The sequence below is a fragment of the Pteropus alecto genome, unplaced genomic scaffold (assembly GCF_000325575.1).
Source record: "Pteropus alecto unplaced genomic scaffold, ASM32557v1 scaffold98, whole genome shotgun sequence".
Classification (NCBI taxonomy): Eukaryota; Metazoa; Chordata; class Mammalia; order Chiroptera; family Pteropodidae; genus Pteropus; species Pteropus alecto.
Genome location: NW_006443570.1, coordinates 18,063,418 through 18,084,769, shown reverse-complemented (window position 1 = coordinate 18,084,769; position 21,352 = coordinate 18,063,418). Strand labels below are relative to the sequence as shown.

The window sequence follows — 21,352 nt, the reverse complement described above, 5'->3', positions numbered from 1 at the left end:
TGAAACAATAATATAAATGTCTAAGAAAATATGCTTATGTCAGAGAGCAAATACTTTAATATGTATTTTTTGCTTTAGATTCTGGAACTGAAGACATGCTTTGGACTGAAAAGTATCAACCTCAGAACTCCAATGAACTCATAGGCAATGAACTAGCTATAAAAAAGTTACATAGGTTGGTAATATTTATAAAGAAATTGAGAAATACTTTATGAATCTAGTTTTATTATTTCATTCTAAAATCTAGAAATTATAAAGTAATGCATAGCACAATCTTTAAAAATTTTTTAAAGGAATTTTAAGTGAAAAGTAAGTATCCTTCTCTTTTCCGTAGAGGTAAATGTATTATTAAAGGTTCCTTATAAAACCTTCTAGAAAAAATTTTATCCTTATATTTTTTCCTTCCTAACAAATGGGATCATAATACTACTAATTCACTTCCATAATCTTTTGTCTATGATTCCCACATCCAAAAAGTTCTGAAAACTGAAAGTTTATCAACTTTATTACACAAAGTTTATTGTCTTAATTGATCTCACCTAGTACGAGTTCATACATTTTTTAAAAAATAGAAATAGTAAGTGAGTATGGATGTACTGCCACAGACCTCTTTAGGGATGTTATGTGATATATGGTATATGTACTAAATTACCTTTCTAATATCTGAAAAATTCTGAATTCTAAAACTCACCTACTCCAAAGGATTTCTTATAAGGAATTGCAACTCATAATAAGAGTTTAACACCTTGAGCATGGCACTGTTATAAGCATTTGCATTGTTCTTAGCTCATTTAATCCCTAGAACAATATGAGCGTAAATACTATTGTCCTTATCTCATAGATGAGGAATCAGGCCTGGAGAGGTTGAATTATTTGTCTAAGGTCACAGCTAGAAAGTAGTGGAGCTAGAATTTAAACTCAGATAGTCTAGCTCCAGACTAGAACTTAATCTGTTGTATACTTAGCATTGTATATTAGACATCTTTTATGTTATCACACAATCTACCTAAGTTCCTTTTAGTTTCTGTGTACTAATTTCCTGTATAAGTGTGCCATAATATATGGCACACTTAATGTATTTTTCCCCTGCTGATGTACTTCTAGGTTTTTCCTCTTGGAGGCTAATATAAACTGTTGCAGTGAATATCCATGTGTATATAATCTTGTGTATTTAGGCAAAAATTATTTTAAAATACTGATGCTCATGTAAAAATATTTTACTAATTATCGATTCAGAAGCGCCATGAAGTACTTAACAACTAACAATATGCCATAACTTCCTCCCACCAAATCATTTTAAAATATACTCTACAAGATATCTATATTCTGTGAATTATTTTTATTAACATACATTTTCTTATGTAAGTTGGTTGAAAGACTGGAAAAGAAGAGCTGAATGGGAAGAAAGACAAAATTTGAAGGGAAAAAGAGATGAGAAGCAAGAAGGTATTTTGAGTTTTTTTTTACACTTCACTGAAAATTTTTAGTTAGATTAGCTAAAAACTTTTATTAAATTTCTTAATTGGTATTTTATATTTGGTTTTCTAGTTTTCGTACATTAAATTTCCAGTATATATTGCTAAGACGTTTGTGAGATTTGATCATTGGATTTGGTGAGGTAGAATTGCTGCTTAAGCAATTTCTTTTCTGCCTAAGTAATTATTTTGTATGCATTTGAATAATTTTTCAGATCTGTCAGAGAGAATAGACTTCAAAGGCAGTTCAGATGAAGAAGAGAATCGTCTTTGCAATACTGTTCTTATAACAGGGCCAACGGGAGTGGGGAAAACTGCTGCGGTCTATGCTTGTGCTCAGGAGCTTGGATTTAAGGTTAGTAATAGCTACAGTGGAACGATGATAATGTACTAACTACATTCGAATTTAAAAAAAACAAACCATTCTGCCTTTTTCATATACTCTTCTTTTAGATATTTGAAGTGAATGCCTCTTCTCAGCGCAGTGGAAGACAAATTCTGTCTCAACTGAAGGAAGCCACTCAGTCCCATCAAGTAGACAAGCAAGGTGTAAACTCACAAAAACCTTGTTTTTTTAATAGCTACAACATAGGCAAGTCACCAAGTAAGTAAATTATTTTCTTTGTCATAACCGTTTGAAAAAATAATATCTAAGAAAAAAATTTTAATAATTAGCATTTTAACAATCATTTTTTATCTTTTCCTACACATACACATGCCTTTAAAATTTTTTTTTGGACTGTTTTAAAACAAATCTCAAGACCATAATTTAATTTTACCCATATATACATGATATCTCTACGTTATAGGACTTTTTACAAAGCATAAGCATAATCAGAACTAATAAAATTAACTATATACTTTAATTTGATCTAATATACAGTCTAGTTTAATTTTTCTGTTTTCAAATGGTTTGTTCAAATCAGAATACATACCAAAAAAAAAAAAAAGAATCTAAACAAGGCCCACATCTTATATTCGATTAAGGTCTCTTAAGTTTCTTTTAATCTCTCTAATAATTCCCTCGCCCTTTCTTTCCATATCATTTAGTTGTTGAAGAATATGGGTCATTTGTCATAAAATTTTTCACATTCTGGATTTGGCCCATTGTATCTTCATGGTATTAGCTAACATATTCCTCTTTCCTATGTTTTTTGTAAACTGGCAGTTTGATCTGTGGCCTGATTAGATAGCTTCAGGTTCTGTTTTGGGGCTAGCATGCATGCATAAGTAGGACCGTGTACTTCCTATAACATTATAGCAGGACATACATAATGACTGATTATCACACTTTTAGTGATATTAAAATTGATTGATGAGTTTAATTGTTTTCCATTATAAAGTTCTCCAACCTAACAACATGGCAAAAAGGTTGTTTCCATGTCTTAGCTGTTGTGAATAATGCTGCATTAGATATGAGAGTGCATATATCTCTTTAATATCCTGTTTTTGTTTCCTTTAGATATATACCCAAAAGTAGAATTGTTGGATCTTACAGTAAATCTGTTTTTAATTTTTTCAGAAACCTTCATATCGTTTTCTATAGTGGCTGAACTCACAGTATACAAAGTTTCCCTTTTCTCCACATCCTCGCTAAGAGTTGTCATCTCTTCAAATATTTTTATTCTCTTTCTCTCCTCCTTTGGCAAATCCAGTTATATATATTTTAGATCACTTGAAGTTTTCTCAGAGCTCACTAATTATTTGTTCAGTTTTTCAGTCCTTTTCTTCTCTTTCATTTTGGATAGTTTCTATTACTATTTATTTAAGTTCACAAATCTTATCTTTGTAGTATCTGGTATGCCGCCAGTGCCATCCAGTGTAGTTTTCATTTCACAAATTGTGGTTCTCATTTTTAGAAGCTTAATTTAGTGTTTTTTATATCTTCTGTATTACCATGACCAGTCTTTCCTACTGGTTTTCGAACATATGAAATAGTTATAATTACTATTTTATTGTTCTTATCTACTAATAGCTGTCATCTATGTCATTTCTGAGTTGGTTTCAGTTGATTCTCCTCCACCCCCAATTATGGATTGTATTTTCCTGCTTTTTTGGATGCCCGATCATTTTGATTGGATGTGTAGTTTACCTTGTTTGATGCTGGATATATCTGTGTTCCTATAACTATTCTTGTGTTTTATTCTGGGATGCAGTTTAGTTACTTAAAAACAGTTTGATCTTTTCAGGTCTTTTATGCTGTGTTAGGTGAGACCATAGCAATATTTTAGTCTAGAGTTAATTTAACCCCATCCTTAGGCAGAATCCTTCTTAGTACTCTGTCCACTTCTACATTAATTATGAAGTTTGCCATTCTCTTTAGTAGGAAGAGTAACTGTCCCAGTTCTCTGTGAGCCTCAGGGATTATTTTCCCCAGAACCTTCACTGATCATTATTCAATTGAAGACTTTATGGGGAGCTTCTGCAGATTTCCAGAGTTCTCTGTGTCTCTATCTTCTCTTTGGTATCCTGCCGTATGAACTCTTATCTCCCTTGGCTTCTCAGGACTCCTAGTTCAGTCTCAGGGAAACCTCTGGACTGGTTTCCCCACATTACTGTGACCTAGAAATTCTCCGAAAGCAATAAGCTAGGCAATCCCTAGAGTTCATCTTGTTTGTTTCTTGTCTCTCAGGTATCACTGTCCTTTGTTGCATGATATCTAAAGTTTTGAAAAGCATTGTTTCAAATATGGGTCTTTTTTGTTATTTCATATGGATGGGTAAATCCAGTCTGTATCTTGGCCAGAAGCAAAACTGTTTTTCTTTTTGTGCTCATATTGTCTCATCTATGGCTAGGAGGAAACCTTTTTAATTGGCTTGTGTCCTTGCTTTCTGGCTTGTTAAGATGTTCCAGACCTAGAATAAGCTATTTCTCCAAGGAACTGATTATTTTGGTGGAAAGTCCTTTAAAAAGAATATATTGATAAAATTTAGCTAAAAACTTACGAGTATCTTAAAGTATAAATTGGCATTTTCTAAAACCAATCTTTGGACTGATGCCAGTCCATGATCAAGCATTCTTTGGACAAAAGTGGGAAAATAAGGACAAACTAGTGAATTTTGTAATAAGGTGAAATCTATTTAGTATAAAGAAATGTTTTTAATATTGTGTTAAAATGCCCTGTTTTTATGAAATGATAGTAATGTCTATGATTTTTTCAAACTCAAATTTTTCGATAATTTTTTCAAACACTTATAAGATGCAAGATATATGATAAGATCTGTGGAGATAAGAAGTGCAAAAAAAAGAATAGGACACAGCCATGGAATTATGCACATATGATAGTATGTGTAGAAGATTCTGCCCTGAGGCCATATGATGTAATTAGGACATGTAAAGACTGAATCAGGGTAGTTAGAGGAGAGAAAATGCTCTGCAATAAATGCTGGATGCCATTGGCTTCTTGGGGGAGGGGAATCAACCATTTATTTTTTGACTTTGTATCCGTCCTCCATAACATCTCTAGAAAAACATTTACTTGCAGTATTAATTTACTGTAGAACTAAGCTAAAATTTGACAACAGAGTTCTATAATGTGCTCAGTCTGTACCATGATCACTTTTCCTCCAGCCTTTTCTTACATAGGTATAGAGAAAGTAAATGGAGGGATTATGAACGTTATTTGATTCAGAATATATGCTTCTTTGAAAAAGAGTATCTTTTTCAATCAACTGGTTTTGCCTTCTCTACTGATAGAATAACTAACAATACAGTAATATTTGAGTATACAGAGATTTGAATATGAGAGAAAATTTCTATATCTTTGATTTTTAACTGGTAGAAAGATAGACTGAGGATAACTCATTTTGCTATTGGTTTAATTTTTAGAATATTTATTTTTGAGTGCAATTTGTTTTTGGCAGAAAAATTAAGTTCCCCAAGGAAAGTTGTTACATCACCAAGGAAACTTCCTCCACCATTACCACAAAGTAATGGATCAAAGCGAGCACTTCCACCTAAAACTTTGGCAAATTATTTTAAAGTGTCTTCCAAGCCAAAAAATAATGAAGAACTAGGAGAACTTCTGGAAAACAATAAAGGTAAGACATTAAATTGACAAAATAAATTTGACATTTTTAATGGTAAAGAACCTAAGACATAAAAATATGATCTTTTTTTATGATAAAAATATGATCATTGCTTGAGTGCCTGTTTTTTAAGCTTAGCTATGCTGAAGGTCCGACATAAGAGTTTTGATATTTTATTTCAGTTTTGATGGAGAATTTCAGTTTGAGCTTATTCTGTGGAAATATCTAGTGTTTTATTACAAGTTGATTTTTTGTAAAATGTTAATATTTTATTTATGCAGGAATCAAAAATTTTTTTGAACAGAAACAAATTATTCAGACTAAATCTACAAACACAACTAATTCAAATGTCAAAGAATATGGAGCTGAGGAACCCAACAGGAAAAATGCAACATCTCTCATTCTTTTTGAGGAGGTAGGCTTACAGAGGTATATATTCGTGATATCTAGTGGTAAAAACTTATTCTAAAGATTACTGTAGGTGTTACTGTAAAGTATTGCAAAATAGCCAAGAAAGTCAGGAATACTGTATCAGTTTGAAATTAAAGCAAGTGGAACTGTCAACCATAGAAGAATTTTTCAGGAAGGTGATTAATGCAATCCAGAGTTATTAATTATTCAATGATTTTAGAAATTATTCTGACTCATATTTATCCAGTTACAGGTGACTGCATTTCTTTTAATGTTTGATAATTTTTTTACCCTTTTAATATTGTAAGATGTAAGGTTTTAGCATGGGCTGACTTCATACTATTTGTAAATTCATAGATTTTGTTTCTAACAGACATATAGTATATCTGCTATGTATACATAACTGATGCTCAGTGAGTGTATTGTTACTTAGTACATTAATATTCTAATAAATGATTCTTAGGTTGATGTCATTTTTGAGGAAGATGCTGGGTTTTTGAATGCAATCAAAACATTCATGGCAACAACTAAAAGACCTGTAATTCTTACTACAAGTGGTAGGTAACAGTGATTTTACAATTAATTATTTTTGGTTAAAATATTTTGGAAAAAGATTCTAATTTTAGTTAGAAACGTTTTTTTAAAAAAGTTTGCTTGTAGGGAGGGAGGGAGCAATTGGGAGTTTTGTTTTATGAACTATATAGATGTCTAACCAATGTACTATACACTTGAAACTAATTAAAATAAGTAAATAAATTTTTTAAAAGTTTGCTAGTAAATTAAGTCTTTTTCTAAAATGAGGAGGCTCTTAGATCATTTTTAAACTAAGAATTATTCAAATTTGCAATTGATTGGCAGTCTTAAATAATTATAAAATTAATATACCTCGCAAATAGCAATGACATTAAAAATGAATTTTACTTTGAATTACTGTGTTGGGTGTCAGATATTTAGGAAGCCAATAGCAGCCTAGGATGTAGATAGATTTCTGGACTAGCCAGTAAAGAGGTTTTGGTGGGGAAAATAACAGATCCTTCTCTTTGCCTTTTACTCATAATTAGATCACCAAACCTCATTTATTGGTCAATTTTTTTATGGAACCCAACCTTTTTGCAGTTCCTTAATATTGAATTTAGCCATTCCTTAATCTCTGATAATATACTTCCATAAGTATTATTGCATATTTTAGCTAAAGTAAGCCATCATCAGCCTAACAGAATTGGTCCACCTTCCTAATAATTAGCATTCAAAGTTTTATTTTCAAACTCATACAATTTTTTTATTATAAATATTGTATTATGACATTGTTTTCTAATTTCATTGTAAATATTCAGTATATCTCTGCTATGGATTTTTTAGGAAAATGTATTTATGTTAGACTCCACTTATAAATTAATGGCCCATGTGACAGTGATTGTACTCTAAAAGTTTCAATAAAAATTATAATAATCACAAGTTAGATGGTAGTTTAAAATATCACAGCTACTTTAGGTCAAGATAGAAATTCAGTTTCTGTCATTTTATACTTAACATGGTATTTCATTTTTATTACTGATAAAATATAGAATATGTTCATAGAAAAAGTATAACTGGAAAAAATAATTTATTGGTCTTCATGTTTAAAAAAATGTTTTTTTATATAGATCCAACATTTAGTTTAATGTTCGATGGCTGCTTTGAAGAAATTAATTTCAATACTCCTTCGCTGGTAAGTTTTGAATTTTGATGGTCATAAGTTATATATCACAATTATGTAAAAAGTGATTTATTATGATAGTTATGATTTTAAAATTTAGTTGCTAAGGGATATGTTAAAATTTTGAGTTTTTGAAAACTGGTTATTATAAAAAAATTTTTTTCAAATAATCAAATTTTTACTAGACTCTTGTGTTCATTGGTTTTTTTTCATAGTAACAGTGCTTAAAATGCCCTTAAGCGTACAATTTGATAAATATTAACATACGTAAACCATGTAACCATTACCCAGATCAAAATTTCCATCACATCCAAAAGTTCCCATGAGCCCTTTTCTGTCAGTACTCCCCTCCCCAACCAGAAGTAACCACTATTCTAATATGTTGTATTAACCTTAATATTAAGGTCAATGTTAAGTTTTGTCGATTCTGAAATTTCATATAGTATGAAACATGTTCTTTTTGTCTGGTTTCTTTTACTTAACATTATGTTTCTTAGATTTATCTGTGCTGTTCTGTTGGTAGAAATGTTGAGTCATCTGCATTATGCTATTTCTTTAACTTTTAGAGAATCTACCAAATAGGTCTTCAGTGCATGAGAATTCTGGTAGCTATTGTCCATCTTTTTAATGTTAGCCATAGTGGTGTCCATGTCTATGTGTGTGTTTACATGTTTGCTTTTGTTAAGTAGCTTTTTTGAAGTATAATTAATATACAGTAAAATTCACCCACTTTATGTGTATGACTGAATGAATTTTGAGAAATAGATACATTTTCATTATCTCAGAAACTTTCCTTATGCTCCATTGTTTTTCTGTAATTTTGCCTGTTGTAGTTTCATGTAAATGAAATCTTATAATAGGTGGTATTTTTTAGTTTTCTTTTATACAACATAATGCTTTTTCAGATTCATTCATGTTAACCTATGCAGTAGTTCTTTCCTTTCTATTAATGAGCAGTATTCTATTGTATGGATATACTTCATACATATAAATATGTGTTGTCACACTCACCTGTTGATAGGCATTTGAGTTGTTTACAGGTAAACTGTTATAAATGAAGCTGCTATGAATATTCACATTAAAGTCTTTGTCTAGACATATATTTCCATTTCTTTTACTTAAATACTTAAAGGTGGAATTGTTGGTTTGATTAATATTAGAAGAGCTTGACAAACTGTTTTCTGAAGTTCCAATAATTTGCATTCCTACTAGCAATGCATGAGTGTCCAGTTGTTTTTCATATACTCACCAGAAGTTGGAATTGTCCATTTATTTGATTTTATCCATAACAATCATTATATATTGTTGGTATCTCATGGTTTCAATTTGCATTTCCTTAATGACATGATGTTGAGTATCTTTTCATGTGTCCATTTGCCATCTGTATTTCTTCTTTGGTGAAGTATCTGTTCAAATCTTTGCCCATTTTTAAAATTGATTTGTCTTCTTATGGAGTTTAACAGTTCTTTTTATATTCTGGATACAAAGTTGTATTGGATATGTATTTTGTAAATATTTTCTCCCAGTTTGTGGCTTACCTTTTTATTTTTTTTAATTGTAAAGAGTAAAATGTTTTAATGAAGTTGTTTACCAAGTTTATCTTTTATGGTTTATGTTTTTTGTATCTTATTTAAGAAATTTTTACCAAACCCAAGCTTACAAAGTTTTTATAGAAATTTCGTAGTTTTGACATATAGGTCTTTGATTTAAAGTTTTATATGCAATATGAAATAAGGCATAAGAGTGATTTGTTTTACCAGTAGATATCCAGTTGTCCAGCACTGTTTGTTGAAAAGACAGTTTTTTTTCTTTTGAATTACTTTTAGTTTTGTCATAAATCAATAGACTATGAGTAAGTCTTACCCTGTTCCAGAAGTGTGCAGAAGTGTGTATGTGTGTGTGTAATAAAGTCAAAGATTTCATAGGGGAAAATTTTTTGTCTTATTTACTACAAAGTAAAAATGCTAGTAGTTTTGTAAAATCTGTGAAATGTAAATACAGTTTTATAGATAAAAAGCTTTCCATAAACAATGGGAAGTGAATTTTACATGTTGTTTTACAAAAAATATATGATAGCAATATTAATAAACACTAAAATGGAACATTTTATTTGGTCCATTATCCCCAACAAATCATGTTTTTCATTTTTTTCTTTTCTGTTTCTTGCATTTATGCTTTTATGCATACATTGATATAATTCTCTAATTCTGGTTTTTAAAAATTATGTTTTTTAGTATTATTATAGTATTTATAATTTTAATGGCTGTAAAATATTCCATCAAGTTGTACTATTATTTAATCCTAAGAGATCTTCTCAAGGTTTAATAAAATTGTCTCCAGGGTTCAGGTTGGAGAATCTCCATAAAAGTTTTCTTAGATATATACAATTAATAAAAGAAATATATGTAAATGCTTTTAATTTGGTAGTGTTTTCCTTTATATTTTTCCAGATCAGTTTCATTCTCAATAAGTGCTTGAGACATTGTGAATTTTAGCAAAATTTGTGTTAACTTTTAGATACATATTGTTGATGTATTTCTGTTAACTCTGCAATTGACCATTTTTCTTTCCTCTTCTTCTGTCTTACTCTCAGCTAAATGTTGCCAGCTACCTACAGATGATCTGCTTAACTGAGAATTTTAGAACTGATGTAAAAGACTTTGTAACATTGTTAACTGCAAATACTTGTGATATCAGGAAAAGTATCCTTTACTTACAATTCTGGATTAGAAGTGGAGGTGGATTTTTAGAAGAAAGGCCATTATCCTTTTGTCGTAAGTTGCTGTGTTATAAAAGAAATTTCTATAATGGGACCCTATGTTAAAATATATGCTATGCCAAAATATTTGAATGATTATAAAACTTTTGAGCATCTAGATATCACGTTAATCTTAAAAATAAACATACCTATGTCAACTTTGTTGATGAAAAGTTTTGTAAACATTAAATGTGGATAAATAGAATTAAACTGAACCTACAACAAATTGTTACTTAAACATTTATAAACATATAATTTCTTATAAACAGAATTCTATTAGTAACTTCTTTTTATCACTTATATAAAAATGGGTGATTTTTCCATATATAAAAATTATTTTTATATGACTGTTGTAAGTTCCCTTTTAAATAGTCTATAATTCTATTTTTCCTAAAACCTTTATAATTTCAGAAATGCTTTATGATCAATCTTTAGTCATTATTACCTAATTCAAGTCACAGGTGCTTATTGAGGACTTCTATGCCAGGTGTTGTGTTTACATGAATAAAACATGGTTCCTTTCCTGAAGAAGTTCATAGTTTGTGGTTTCCATGCTTCATAGTGACAGTTTTGTAGTTAGAGTCTGCTCTGGGAAATATACAAATATTTAAATAAAACCAAGGTGAAGTTCTGTAATATTAATCCTGTCTCAGTTTTTTTCTTTGATTACTTCAAATTTTTAATATGTTCTTTTTCAAGGTAGACAACTGTACATTTAATTCAACAGAAGTTGGTAGTTTTCACTACTTCTTGCAAGTAAATATGATAAATAAAACATGGAAAATAACCTGTTATAAAAAACAAATTATCACCATACTACTGGATATAAGGTGCTATACTAAGACTTTACAAGACAAAAACTAATTATAGCATTATTTGTTGAAGATCTTATATGCATTTCATTCCTGTCTTTTAAAAAAACAGATATGCACTCATTAGAAATTCTAACAGTGCAGAAGTATGAAAAGTAAAAAAGATCTTTTTCACTTTTTAAAGGTAGCCACTGTTAGACCTTTGTCTATGCATATACAAATATTGCTTCCTACTTATTTAGCAAAATTAACCAATACTATTTATATTGTTAAACATTTTGCTTTTTTTTCACCCAACAATTTGTCAGTACTTAACATTTCTACTCCCTCTTTTTTCACAGCTGCATGCTATTTCATAATATAGAATGGCTGTAACATAATATAATTAATGATTTCCTATTTAGGGACATTTAAGTTATCTTCAGTTTGTCATTAAAGTATACAGTGAATATCTTTATACATACATTCTTGAGCATGTCTCTGAGTACTTCTGTTGGAGAGAATTCAAGTGTGGTTGCTGAGCCAAAGGCTATACATTTTACATTTTGATAGGTATTGCCAGGTTGCCTTCCAAAAATAATTATACGAGTTTATGTTCCCACCAAGAGTCTATGATGGTTCTTTTATATGCACTTTTGGGAAAGCTAGGTTATCAGTCATTTTAATTTGCAAATTTTAAAAAGTGAAAAATGATCAGTATCTTTTAATTTGCATTTCCACGATCACTAGTGAACTTGCACATTTTTTATGAGTTTGTGAGATATTTATTTGTATTTCTTATGTGGCTTGTCTTTTTATAGTCTTTGCACTTTTTTCTATTGGGGTGTTTTGTAAGCCCACTACCACCTCACTTAACCTGTGTTTGCTAGAAATGTTTGTATTGTACTCTTTATGAATTAACTACATATGTGGAGAAGAACAAAATGGGGGTATAGGATCAAAAGATGCCAAAGAATCTTACATTAAATAATTGTTTGCAGTGATTTGTTAAAAATAGATATATTAACAAAATACTTTTTTATTAATTTTGAAGGAGGAAGCAGAAATGTGCAACTTGTTTGCTCTGAAGATGGCTCTGATTCTAAAAATAACCCTAAAAATACTAAGAGGACTCCTGTAGACCTTCCCAAATGTGACACTGGCTGCGTTGAGACCTCGTTTGGCCTTACGAACATTTTCTCCCCATCTGAAGACCTGTTTTCATTTTTGAAGGTATTTTCAATGGCTAGTTTGGAATGTTAAATTTATGTTCTTTTCATCTTCTCAACACTCACTCCTATCTTTTCAATCTTAAGGTTAACTTAAATTTGCTTATAGTTTTCATAGGCTTCAGATTTCTGATTTTAACATATTGTAACTCTTTGACAAATGGTGCATAAGCATTGCTCTAAATGCATATTACATATTTAGAATAGAAATTAGAAATATTTCAGAAAAAGTATTGTTTGTACAAATGAGCTTCTAATTATTGAATTGGGGTATATCCTGAATATTAGAGAATTCTTCAAATTAACAGTCTATACTTATTTTTTAGATTCATAGTACTATTTTGGTGTATTAAGGGACTGTAGATTAATAAAATGAGGGGTAGTGACTCTTTACTTTGAAAATAGAATACAAATGACACTATATTCATATGGGTAGAAAAATGTTTAAACTATGTATTGTTATAACATTTCTTTACTCAAAATTGTTTTTCAGCACAAAACCAGAACAAAGGAAGAATGGCATAAACTCATCCAGCTTCTTACAGAATTCCAAATGCGGAATGTAGATTTCTTATATAGTAATCTTGAGTTCATTCTACCATTACCTGTTATCATTTCAGAAACAGAAAACCTTTGTGGTTCATCAGTAAGTGTGGACACCAGTGCAGCAACAAAAAATATGAAATGTCTTGCTAGGAAACATTCTGGAGAGAAGCCATTTAAAAAGTCACAAAAAAAGAAACATAAGAAAAAGATGGTAATTCTAGATGATAGTGACTTATTTGACACCGGATTGGACTTTTCTGCATCATCTTCAAATTCAGAAGAAAGCAAAACCAAAGAAAGCAATCCAGAGACAAAGAAACTGAACAAATGTTTAGAGTCTAACATTGAATCTATTCCTTGTCCTCCTAAAACACCAGCAGAAAAAAAATGTTCTGCCCTTATTTCTCACTGTTTAAATTCTCTCACTGAGTTCATGGATAACATGTCCTTCTTAGATGCCCTTTTAACTGATGTAAGGGAACAGAAGGAACTTGGTAAAAATGACTTTAGTTGGACAAATGGAAAGGTTAAAAGTGGACTTTGTGATGAGTTCAGTCTTGAGAACAGTGATGGATGGACTTCTCAAAGCTCTGGAGAATTAAAGGCAGCTGTAGAGGCTCTCAGCTTTACTAAGTGTTCTTCTACTATTTCCAAAGCATTGGAAACCTTGAATTCTTGCAAGAAATTAGGCAGAGATCCAACGAAAGACCTTACTTTTAATGTTTCACAAAAGCGCAACAATGTATACTTTAGTCAGTCAGTGGCTAATTTAGAGTAAGTCTTCCTTTTACTTTTTATTTTTCAATAATAAATGGTAAAGGGGAAATTATTAGGTTCTTACTAATTTTGAAATGCTGGGCTTTATTGATCATGGTAAGCCTTTGATATCAGTAATGTAGTTCTAATGAGACAGTTAAGGAGACTAGTCTGAATGCTGGGAAGAAAATTGAGAAATTAGGGTGGGCTAGAATTGGGAGACTCTTGAATGACAGGGAAAAGGGTTTGGATTTGCTGTGGTAGAGAGCAGGTAGCCAGCCATTAGATATTTCAGTATGGGAGTGGTTGATGGGTTGAAATGATAAAGGAAATTAATCTGGAATCTAGTTAATCTAGACTAGACCAGAAGCAAGGAGAAGCAGGAACCAGAAGCTGGTTGTATTTGAGATTGTTGCATTTTTATTGGGCACTAAAAAAGTAATGCATTATTTTTAATTTACAGCTGTTCTTGGAAGAGGGTAGCAGTCATTAAAAGCGTATTTTCTAGTCGATCTCTTCTGAACCTGGGTAATAGACAAGCTAGCATAATTGAATATTTGCCAACTCTTCGAAACATTTGTAGGACCGAGAAGCTAAAAGAACAAGGAAAAAGTAAAAGAAGGTAAAAGCTCTATAAAAATAACATTTTAGAAAGCAATTTCAAGATTAGTATTTTCATCTGATAGAAATATTAACAAATTATAATTTTCCTTGTAATTTTGACAGGTTCCTGCATTATCTTGAAGGAATTCACCTTAACATGTCAAAAGAGGTTGTGAACACTTTGGCAGCTGGCTTCCCTTAATATTCTACATTACCAATGCCTTGTACAGATTGTGATGTGGTCCCTAAGATACATTTTTATATTGATTTTCATGTAAGAGTTTCTCTTAATGTACATTTAAAACAGACTGTATATTTTTTATTAGTGTGCAAATATTTAAAATGAAAAAAATTGTGTTACAAATTGTATTTATGATGTGGTAGGTTTTTTTTCTGAATTTTTTGTATTATCTGATTTAGCTTTGTTGGAGTATTTTTGTGAGTGAGCTGTTTCTAGGAGGTAGAATTCACCAAGATAGTTCTAAAGATGTTTCAGTGTTACACTAATAAATAATTTTCCCCTTTCCTGGGACCTTTTAATCCACCTATCTCCAACCAAGTGTCAGTACTCTCAAGTTAATATGAATCTCCTAGGTGATAACCTTTTTAATGTTTACACAGTCCAGAATAACAGAATTACATATATAATTCATAAGAAAACTTCCTGAGAAATCATGCTTCATTTTTTAAAAAGATCTTCCTGATAAATTTTAGCATGCTCCAACATATTTTACCATTGAATCATTAAATGTTGACTGTGAAATCAAGATTACGAATTGTAGTTTTCATGTTTTTTACCAACAAGATATGTGATATCTTGTATATTTTGCCAACTTAAATCACTTGCCTTGTACATTTTTCTTGTATTTTTATATCATTGATGTTTTATTTCGTAAAGATATTAATGATGTTAATATATCTTTGGATAAACTGCTATTCATTAAAACCATAACAAAGGATTCCACTGAAGGAGATTATATATAATAGCCATTTTCATTTAATGTTTTTGGAGAAAGTATGTATTTTTAACTATAAGGTTGTAAAGTACCACATTTCACTTACAATAATTTTTGCAGTTACATAATCAGGTGTACCTGAAAATAGTTTTCTATTTCAGGTGTTTATATTAGCTTAATATTGTTAAATTATCTGGTAAATTACATTTTCACCTCAAAAAGATCCTGATTTTGTACTGCTGAAAAATATAGATGATACCTGCTTAAAATGTATATGAAGATGTTTTTACCTCTTGTTTAACCTATTTTTTCTTGTATTGGTAATATGTTGATTAAATTAAAGACATGTCCCAGGTTTAAATAGGAGTTCTAGATATAATCACGTGAGTAATTATGGATATTATATAGGTTTGGATATAGGCTATATCTTATAGGGTTTGTCCTGTACAAGAGAGAATAAGACGCAAAACATTTTTTAACGTATATAAATTTTTTTTCTATCGAATACAGAGTTCATTACCTGAAGAGCCCTTACCTGTTAATCTGGTCTTTTATTATTAGGAAATTCTGATAACCCTCAATAATTGAGGAACTAAAGTTAAAATAAGTCCATAGAATTATATTTAAATGATGAAAAATCAAGAATAACTGAGATATTTTCCTTCTTAAGAGGGACACATTTAATATTTTAGGCTTAACATAATTTGGGGAAAATTTTTTTCTCAATTCTTAAAGGTGATAAATTCCTGTAAGATTTAGATATACTTTTGTGATAAAAGTAAGCAAATTTTGATGAGTTTTCAATACTTAGGATCCTATCCTACCAATGTCTAAAACAGACACATTTTCATTTATAGCTATTTCCAGAAATAATGTGGGAAGTATAATACCACGTGTCTGGCATGAACAACTGGATGGTTGGTGAGGCTGTTAACCGAAGTATAAAACAGTAGCAAAGGAGGTGGTTTGGAAGAGAATGATTTTAGACATGTATAGTTTGAGATATCTACATTTCCAAGGTGGGGATATTTATGATACAACCATTCAACTGTAGAGTTTTACATGTGTATGGCAACAAGTCTAGAGTGTATCCTAAACTCTCCAAGGAGTTTCAAGGTGCTGGAGGACTTCCACTTATTTTATACATTCCTGATTATTTGAAATTTTCCCCAATAAGTATATTTCACTTTTAAAGACAATGCTTTGACATCAAAGAAACCTGGGTTCAGTATAGGTGAGGTATATTTTCTCAAATGAGAAAATAAGTGATAGTATTTTTAAAAATAAGCTTTATGAATATAGTGATGAAGATCTATAACATTTAGAAATAATCTACCATTGCTTTTTTCAGTAGCTGCCTTTGCTACATAGACTTGGACTAAGGCAGATATAATGGAAAAATAGTGCTACTTTTCTCAAAAGATGGTCTGTCAAGTAAAAGATTTCAAAGTAATATAATGAGCCTAATAATTAGACAAAGCTGGCTTGTTCTGTGCTTGATAGCTTGAGCTGATGAAAATCACCTTTTGGACGTAGTGCATCAAATCACATTCTTTTTACAGAATAAGAAGAGGATTCCACAAGTTGTGTTATCAGTTATATTTAACTTTATTCCCACAATGAGCACCACTCAGAAAAACTCATTCTCTATTTCAGCAAATTCTTTAGTATAGATGGTATTTGCTTTTAAAGATAACTTTGTTTCTCGTTTTGGCTGTTTAGGGGCTATCTTATTATTTAACACTTAAAACTATAAAGGCATAGAATCTCATAATTATTGATTTGGCCTTGGCTTATTGTGTAAACCACTGAAGAGCCAAAAGTCTGACTTTAAACGTCTACAAAACATGTTTTCTTCTCCATTAATATGGATGTTCTACACAGTTGGTTTTTGCAACTTTAAAGCTAATAAATATAATTTAACATTAAAACATTATATATCATCAGAATTTTAAGGTTGAGTGTCAAACACTGCTAATTCATAGAAGGCAACAGCTTGTAATAATGAATCATATAACTCTTCTATTCTGTATTGTTCAGTAGACGAAAACATCTGTCTGTAGTGGACTATCTTATCTGTTGGGAAGAATACCCGAGGCTCTTCTTTCAGTACAGACTCTGAGAGAAACTGCTTCACTAGTTCTTTTCCACTAGTCCGGGTGTCACCAACCATTAGTTCAAAGTGCTTCCCCACTGCATTTCGGTTCATGCTCAGCACCTGATGTTGGCCATCCTGGGCAAAAGTTTTGTTTAATAAGGCATAAAGCATGGCTTCTATGGTATGCAAATGTAATAGTATCGGAAACAAAGAAGAGTTCTGAATTGAAAGTCCTGTTTTTTCCAGAACATAAAAGTCTGCTTTAGGTATCTTTGAAATGACTGAAGAAATCTTTAAAAAAAAAAAAAAAAAAAATACATAAATGAGCAGAAGTCATTAAGTTTCATTGTTTGGGTCCCCTCTCTGTCCCACTTCTGTTTTTAAAATATATAACTTACGTTATATTGCTATTGACAATTTTGAAGTAATTGGAAAAGCATTTATAGAAGAGTCAAGACAGCCAAGTTCTGGTCATGGTTCTATCAGGCACAAGCTGAGCTAAGACAAGCCATTTAGTCTTCCTAAGTACTACTTTCTTCATCTGTAAAATGGGCTCATAATTTCTAAAATCTATGTTGGCTTTAAGATCAGACAACTTAAAACTTTTATTAACCTTTTAAAAATTTCTAGAGTAGAGCATAGGGTTAGAATAACGAGCTTAAAATCAATCACCTCTGCAACTGACTAATCACATCAGATGCTTGATTGAACCAGTTTTAATAGGTATAATCAGGGTGATAATTATTGCCCATCTCAGCTTTCAAAGACTCAAATGAGAAAATAAGTGATAGCATTTTAAAAAATAAGCTTTCTGAATAGATGTTGAAGATTTATAACATTTAGAAATAATATACCATTGCTCTTTTCAGTAGCTGCCTTTGCTATATAGGCATTTCTTGAAATAAATGAAAGATTCAATTTTTAAAAAAATCACTGGTGATGGAAAACATAATTGGAATGGGTAATAATAACTAAAAGAAAATCCATTCTTACTATTTTATTACAGGGTAATAATAACTAAAAGAAAATCCATCCTTACTATTTTATTACATTCCTTTTAAGATTTCAGTAGCTGCCTTTGCTATATAGGCATTTCTTGAAATAAATGAAAGATTCAATTTTTAAAAAAATCACTGGTGATGGAAAACATAATTGGAATGGGTAATAATAACTAAAAGAAAATCCATTCTTACTATTTTATTACAGGGTAATAATAACTAAAAGAAAATCCATTCTTACTATTTTATTACATTCCTTTTTAGAAGATTAAACTGTACAAGGAGCTCTAGCAGGTAGGAATTTGGAGGTGTAACTGCCTTACCTCTTCTAAGTAGACAGAAGATAAGTATGTTCCTTTCATCAACGGGCAACATTCATTTTGCTTCCAGTCTAGCACTACCAATTTACGATCAAGGTGAGCCCAGGCAATTCTTCGAGTACCAAAAACAATGGATACGATACTATTAACTGCCTAAAACAAAAAGCCTGCTTTAATTGCAAGTGTAAACTAATTTTGACAGAAAATTTAAGCTAAAAAACAAATCGAAATTAGGTAATAGAAATACATTTACAGTTCATGAACTAAGAATTCTTAGAGAAATTATCAAAAGGTAACCAGTAACAGTTTACAGATAAAGAACCTTTAACTGTCCTCAACACCTAGCTTAAAGTAGGCACTTAAATACGCAAATGTTGCTGGGGACTGTGCTAGATCCTGGGAAACCAGGAACATAGCCATACATTATAAGAAATATCGCCATACAATAGTTACACTGTAGAAAGGAGAAATGGTCAGGGAAGACTTACTGGAGGACTAGGAGAATGAGTAAAATGGTAAACGGGAAGTTATTTCATCCAGATGTCCACATGGTAAGATGGTTTGACACCTCAGGCAGTGGAATAAAGAATGCAACTGGGAAAAGGGCAGAGGGGTAACTTGCTTTATCCTGAGAGCTATAGAGAACAACTAAAGCATGTAACATTCAGGCATGACATGAGATTTACAGTCGAAAAGATCACAGCTTTGTGGAAGATGGACCAGAGGAGGCTAGACTAGAGATAGGGATTTGTTCTAGGTAACTGTTACATGACAGAGTATTAAGACAGTAGCAGTGAGAAGGATAAGAAACATCAGAGATAATGTGAATAGAACTGATATGTGGGATGATCAAGGAGCCTAGGGTAACTCCAGTTTTATTTCAGTGACTGGCATCATTAATCAAGATGATGATAGGCAGATGGAAGGTCAGGGGAAACAAGTTTTTTAATCTATTTTGTTCAGGATGCTTCTAAGGGGAAGTATGTAATAGATAATTGGATATATGGATTTAGCTCTGTGCGAAGTCTGGGCTGGAAACAATACAATGGCATCACCTCATTCCCACATGGTTCATTTAGTTATATGGACAAATTAATATGTTCTATAGATACAGAGGCAGATAAGCAGGAACATTTCATAATCCTATACCCATCTCCCTCTCACTGCCAAGGAATGGATAAATATCCATTAAAGGCAGAATAGTTTAGATGTCCAGACATCTACAAAATACAGGCCTTCTTTTGGTTCTTAAGTTCAATGATCCTTGAGCTTTAGTGTGCATAAGAATTACTGAACCAGGTTGCCTACAGTACTTCATCAGCAAAAGATTTTTTCCAAGGGCTTTACCGCATGATTTTCTCCATACAAACTAAGTTTAGAACCTAGGCCTCTAAATAAGATGTAACTCCACTAATCTGAGTATAAATAATAGTTTTAGCCATAAGTTTGAATGAAAATCCAAACCGTGAAAAATTTGGTTCAAATGTTTCAGATCAGTGGGAGTTCTATTAGGAGTCCAGATGAATGAAATCTGCAAGTCCTCTGAAAGTTGCTGCAATATTCTGTGTATGTATGTCTGTCTAGCTAGCTGTCTTATATTTTTCCTGAAGAGTGTCCACAGCTTTCAACGGTTTTCAAAAAGTATCTGTAATCTCTCCAAAATTGAAAACTCCATAAAAATTGATTATTATGGGATGAGAATATTTTATCAAGTAATGCAACATAGGACCCAAGTTCCTCCAAGGTTTAATGTTTGATGTGTCAAGTAATTCTAATATTTACTTTTTCAGAGAACAATGAAAAAGACTTGCTTTCCGAACGCTTTTTAAAGGGAGGATGGGGGCAGAAAATAACTTTAAACCTACTGGAAAGACAAATATAATGTTCTAAAGTCACTCCTTGGCCATAAGCTATCTTTGCATCTTAATTTCTCATTACTCCCAACATAACTAGCAGACACAGCGAGATATCTCAACATTCCTCTTAAATAAACCTTGCACAGACCTACTTCTCTATGTCACTGTTCTTTCTTTCCAGAACACCCTCCTCTTTCAGCTTGCCTCTCTCTCTCCAAGATCCAAGCTGAGTTCTTCCAGTAGACTTTTCCCAGCAAATTAACAAACTATATATCTCATTCTTTGATACTGATCACACACTACTTTGTATAATAGGTTATCTTATAATATGTGTATGTCTGGGCCTACCAACTGGTGCCCAGAATAGTGTTTTGCAAAGTAGGTTCTCAAATATTTAGGTAGTATAACAAACATTAAGAAAAAGGGTATACCTTAAGTCTCTCTCTTCCTATTTCCGGTTTGATGAGCTTTCTCAAGAGCCGGTTTTCCTGCGACTTTCTTTTTTTCCCTCCAGTCTCTGGACAAAGAATGGAGTTACAAACTTGAATGGTAGTTTTATACTGGAACAAGGGCACATTCATTAAACTCTCCAAATTCTGAAATGGCCCAAACTTTTCTCTGTGCTCTACAATATTGATGGACTTTCTCCCACGAAGCAATTTGAAAGCTTCAAGTTCTTTATCAGATGCTGTATTCAACACGTGCAAGATGGAAGCCTGCTGTTCTGAAGAGAAGAGCTTGTCAAGTTCATTTCCAGATTTCTTTGTATTTTCATTACAAAAAGCAACATTGGAAATAATTTTCTTAGGTGCAGTGGATTTTTTCTGACAG

The 21,352-nt window shown here is 31.5% G+C and overlaps 2 protein-coding genes across 2 annotated transcripts in view; one reads left to right on the top strand and one right to left on the bottom strand.

Moving 5' to 3' along the window:
- The window catches only part of ATAD5 (ATPase family, AAA domain containing 5), a 32,315-nt gene extending 16,793 nt beyond the window's left edge, over positions 1 to 15,522 (top strand). The window contains exons 11-23 of the mRNA XM_006924978.3: positions 79 to 175; positions 1,367 to 1,446; positions 1,691 to 1,830; positions 1,929 to 2,079; positions 5,339 to 5,515; positions 5,785 to 5,918; positions 6,378 to 6,471; positions 7,558 to 7,622; positions 10,204 to 10,384; positions 12,214 to 12,392; positions 12,882 to 13,708; positions 14,154 to 14,312; positions 14,417 to 15,522. Of these exons, the coding sequence (XP_006925040.1) occupies positions 79 to 175; positions 1,367 to 1,446; positions 1,691 to 1,830; positions 1,929 to 2,079; positions 5,339 to 5,515; positions 5,785 to 5,918; positions 6,378 to 6,471; positions 7,558 to 7,622; positions 10,204 to 10,384; positions 12,214 to 12,392; positions 12,882 to 13,708; positions 14,154 to 14,312; positions 14,417 to 14,495 (2,363 nt within the window). The 3' untranslated portion in view covers positions 14,496 to 15,522. The remainder of the gene's footprint in view (positions 1 to 78; positions 176 to 1,366; positions 1,447 to 1,690; positions 1,831 to 1,928; positions 2,080 to 5,338; positions 5,516 to 5,784; positions 5,919 to 6,377; positions 6,472 to 7,557; positions 7,623 to 10,203; positions 10,385 to 12,213; positions 12,393 to 12,881; positions 13,709 to 14,153; positions 14,313 to 14,416) is intronic.
- A 1,316-nt stretch (positions 15,523 to 16,838) lies between these two features.
- TEFM (transcription elongation factor, mitochondrial) overlaps positions 16,839 to 21,352 on the bottom strand; it is a 5,571-nt gene continuing 1,057 nt past the window's right edge. Inside the window, exons 3-5 of the mRNA XM_015599293.2 lie at positions 20,953 to 21,352; positions 18,669 to 18,818; positions 16,839 to 17,638 (exon numbers count right to left, since the gene is read on the bottom strand). The exon at positions 20,953 to 21,352 is cut by the window's right edge and continues 1 nt beyond it. Coding sequence (XP_015454779.1) covers positions 17,201 to 17,638; positions 18,669 to 18,818; positions 20,953 to 21,352 — 988 coding nt within the window. The 3' untranslated portion in view covers positions 16,839 to 17,200. The remainder of the gene's footprint in view (positions 17,639 to 18,668; positions 18,819 to 20,952) is intronic.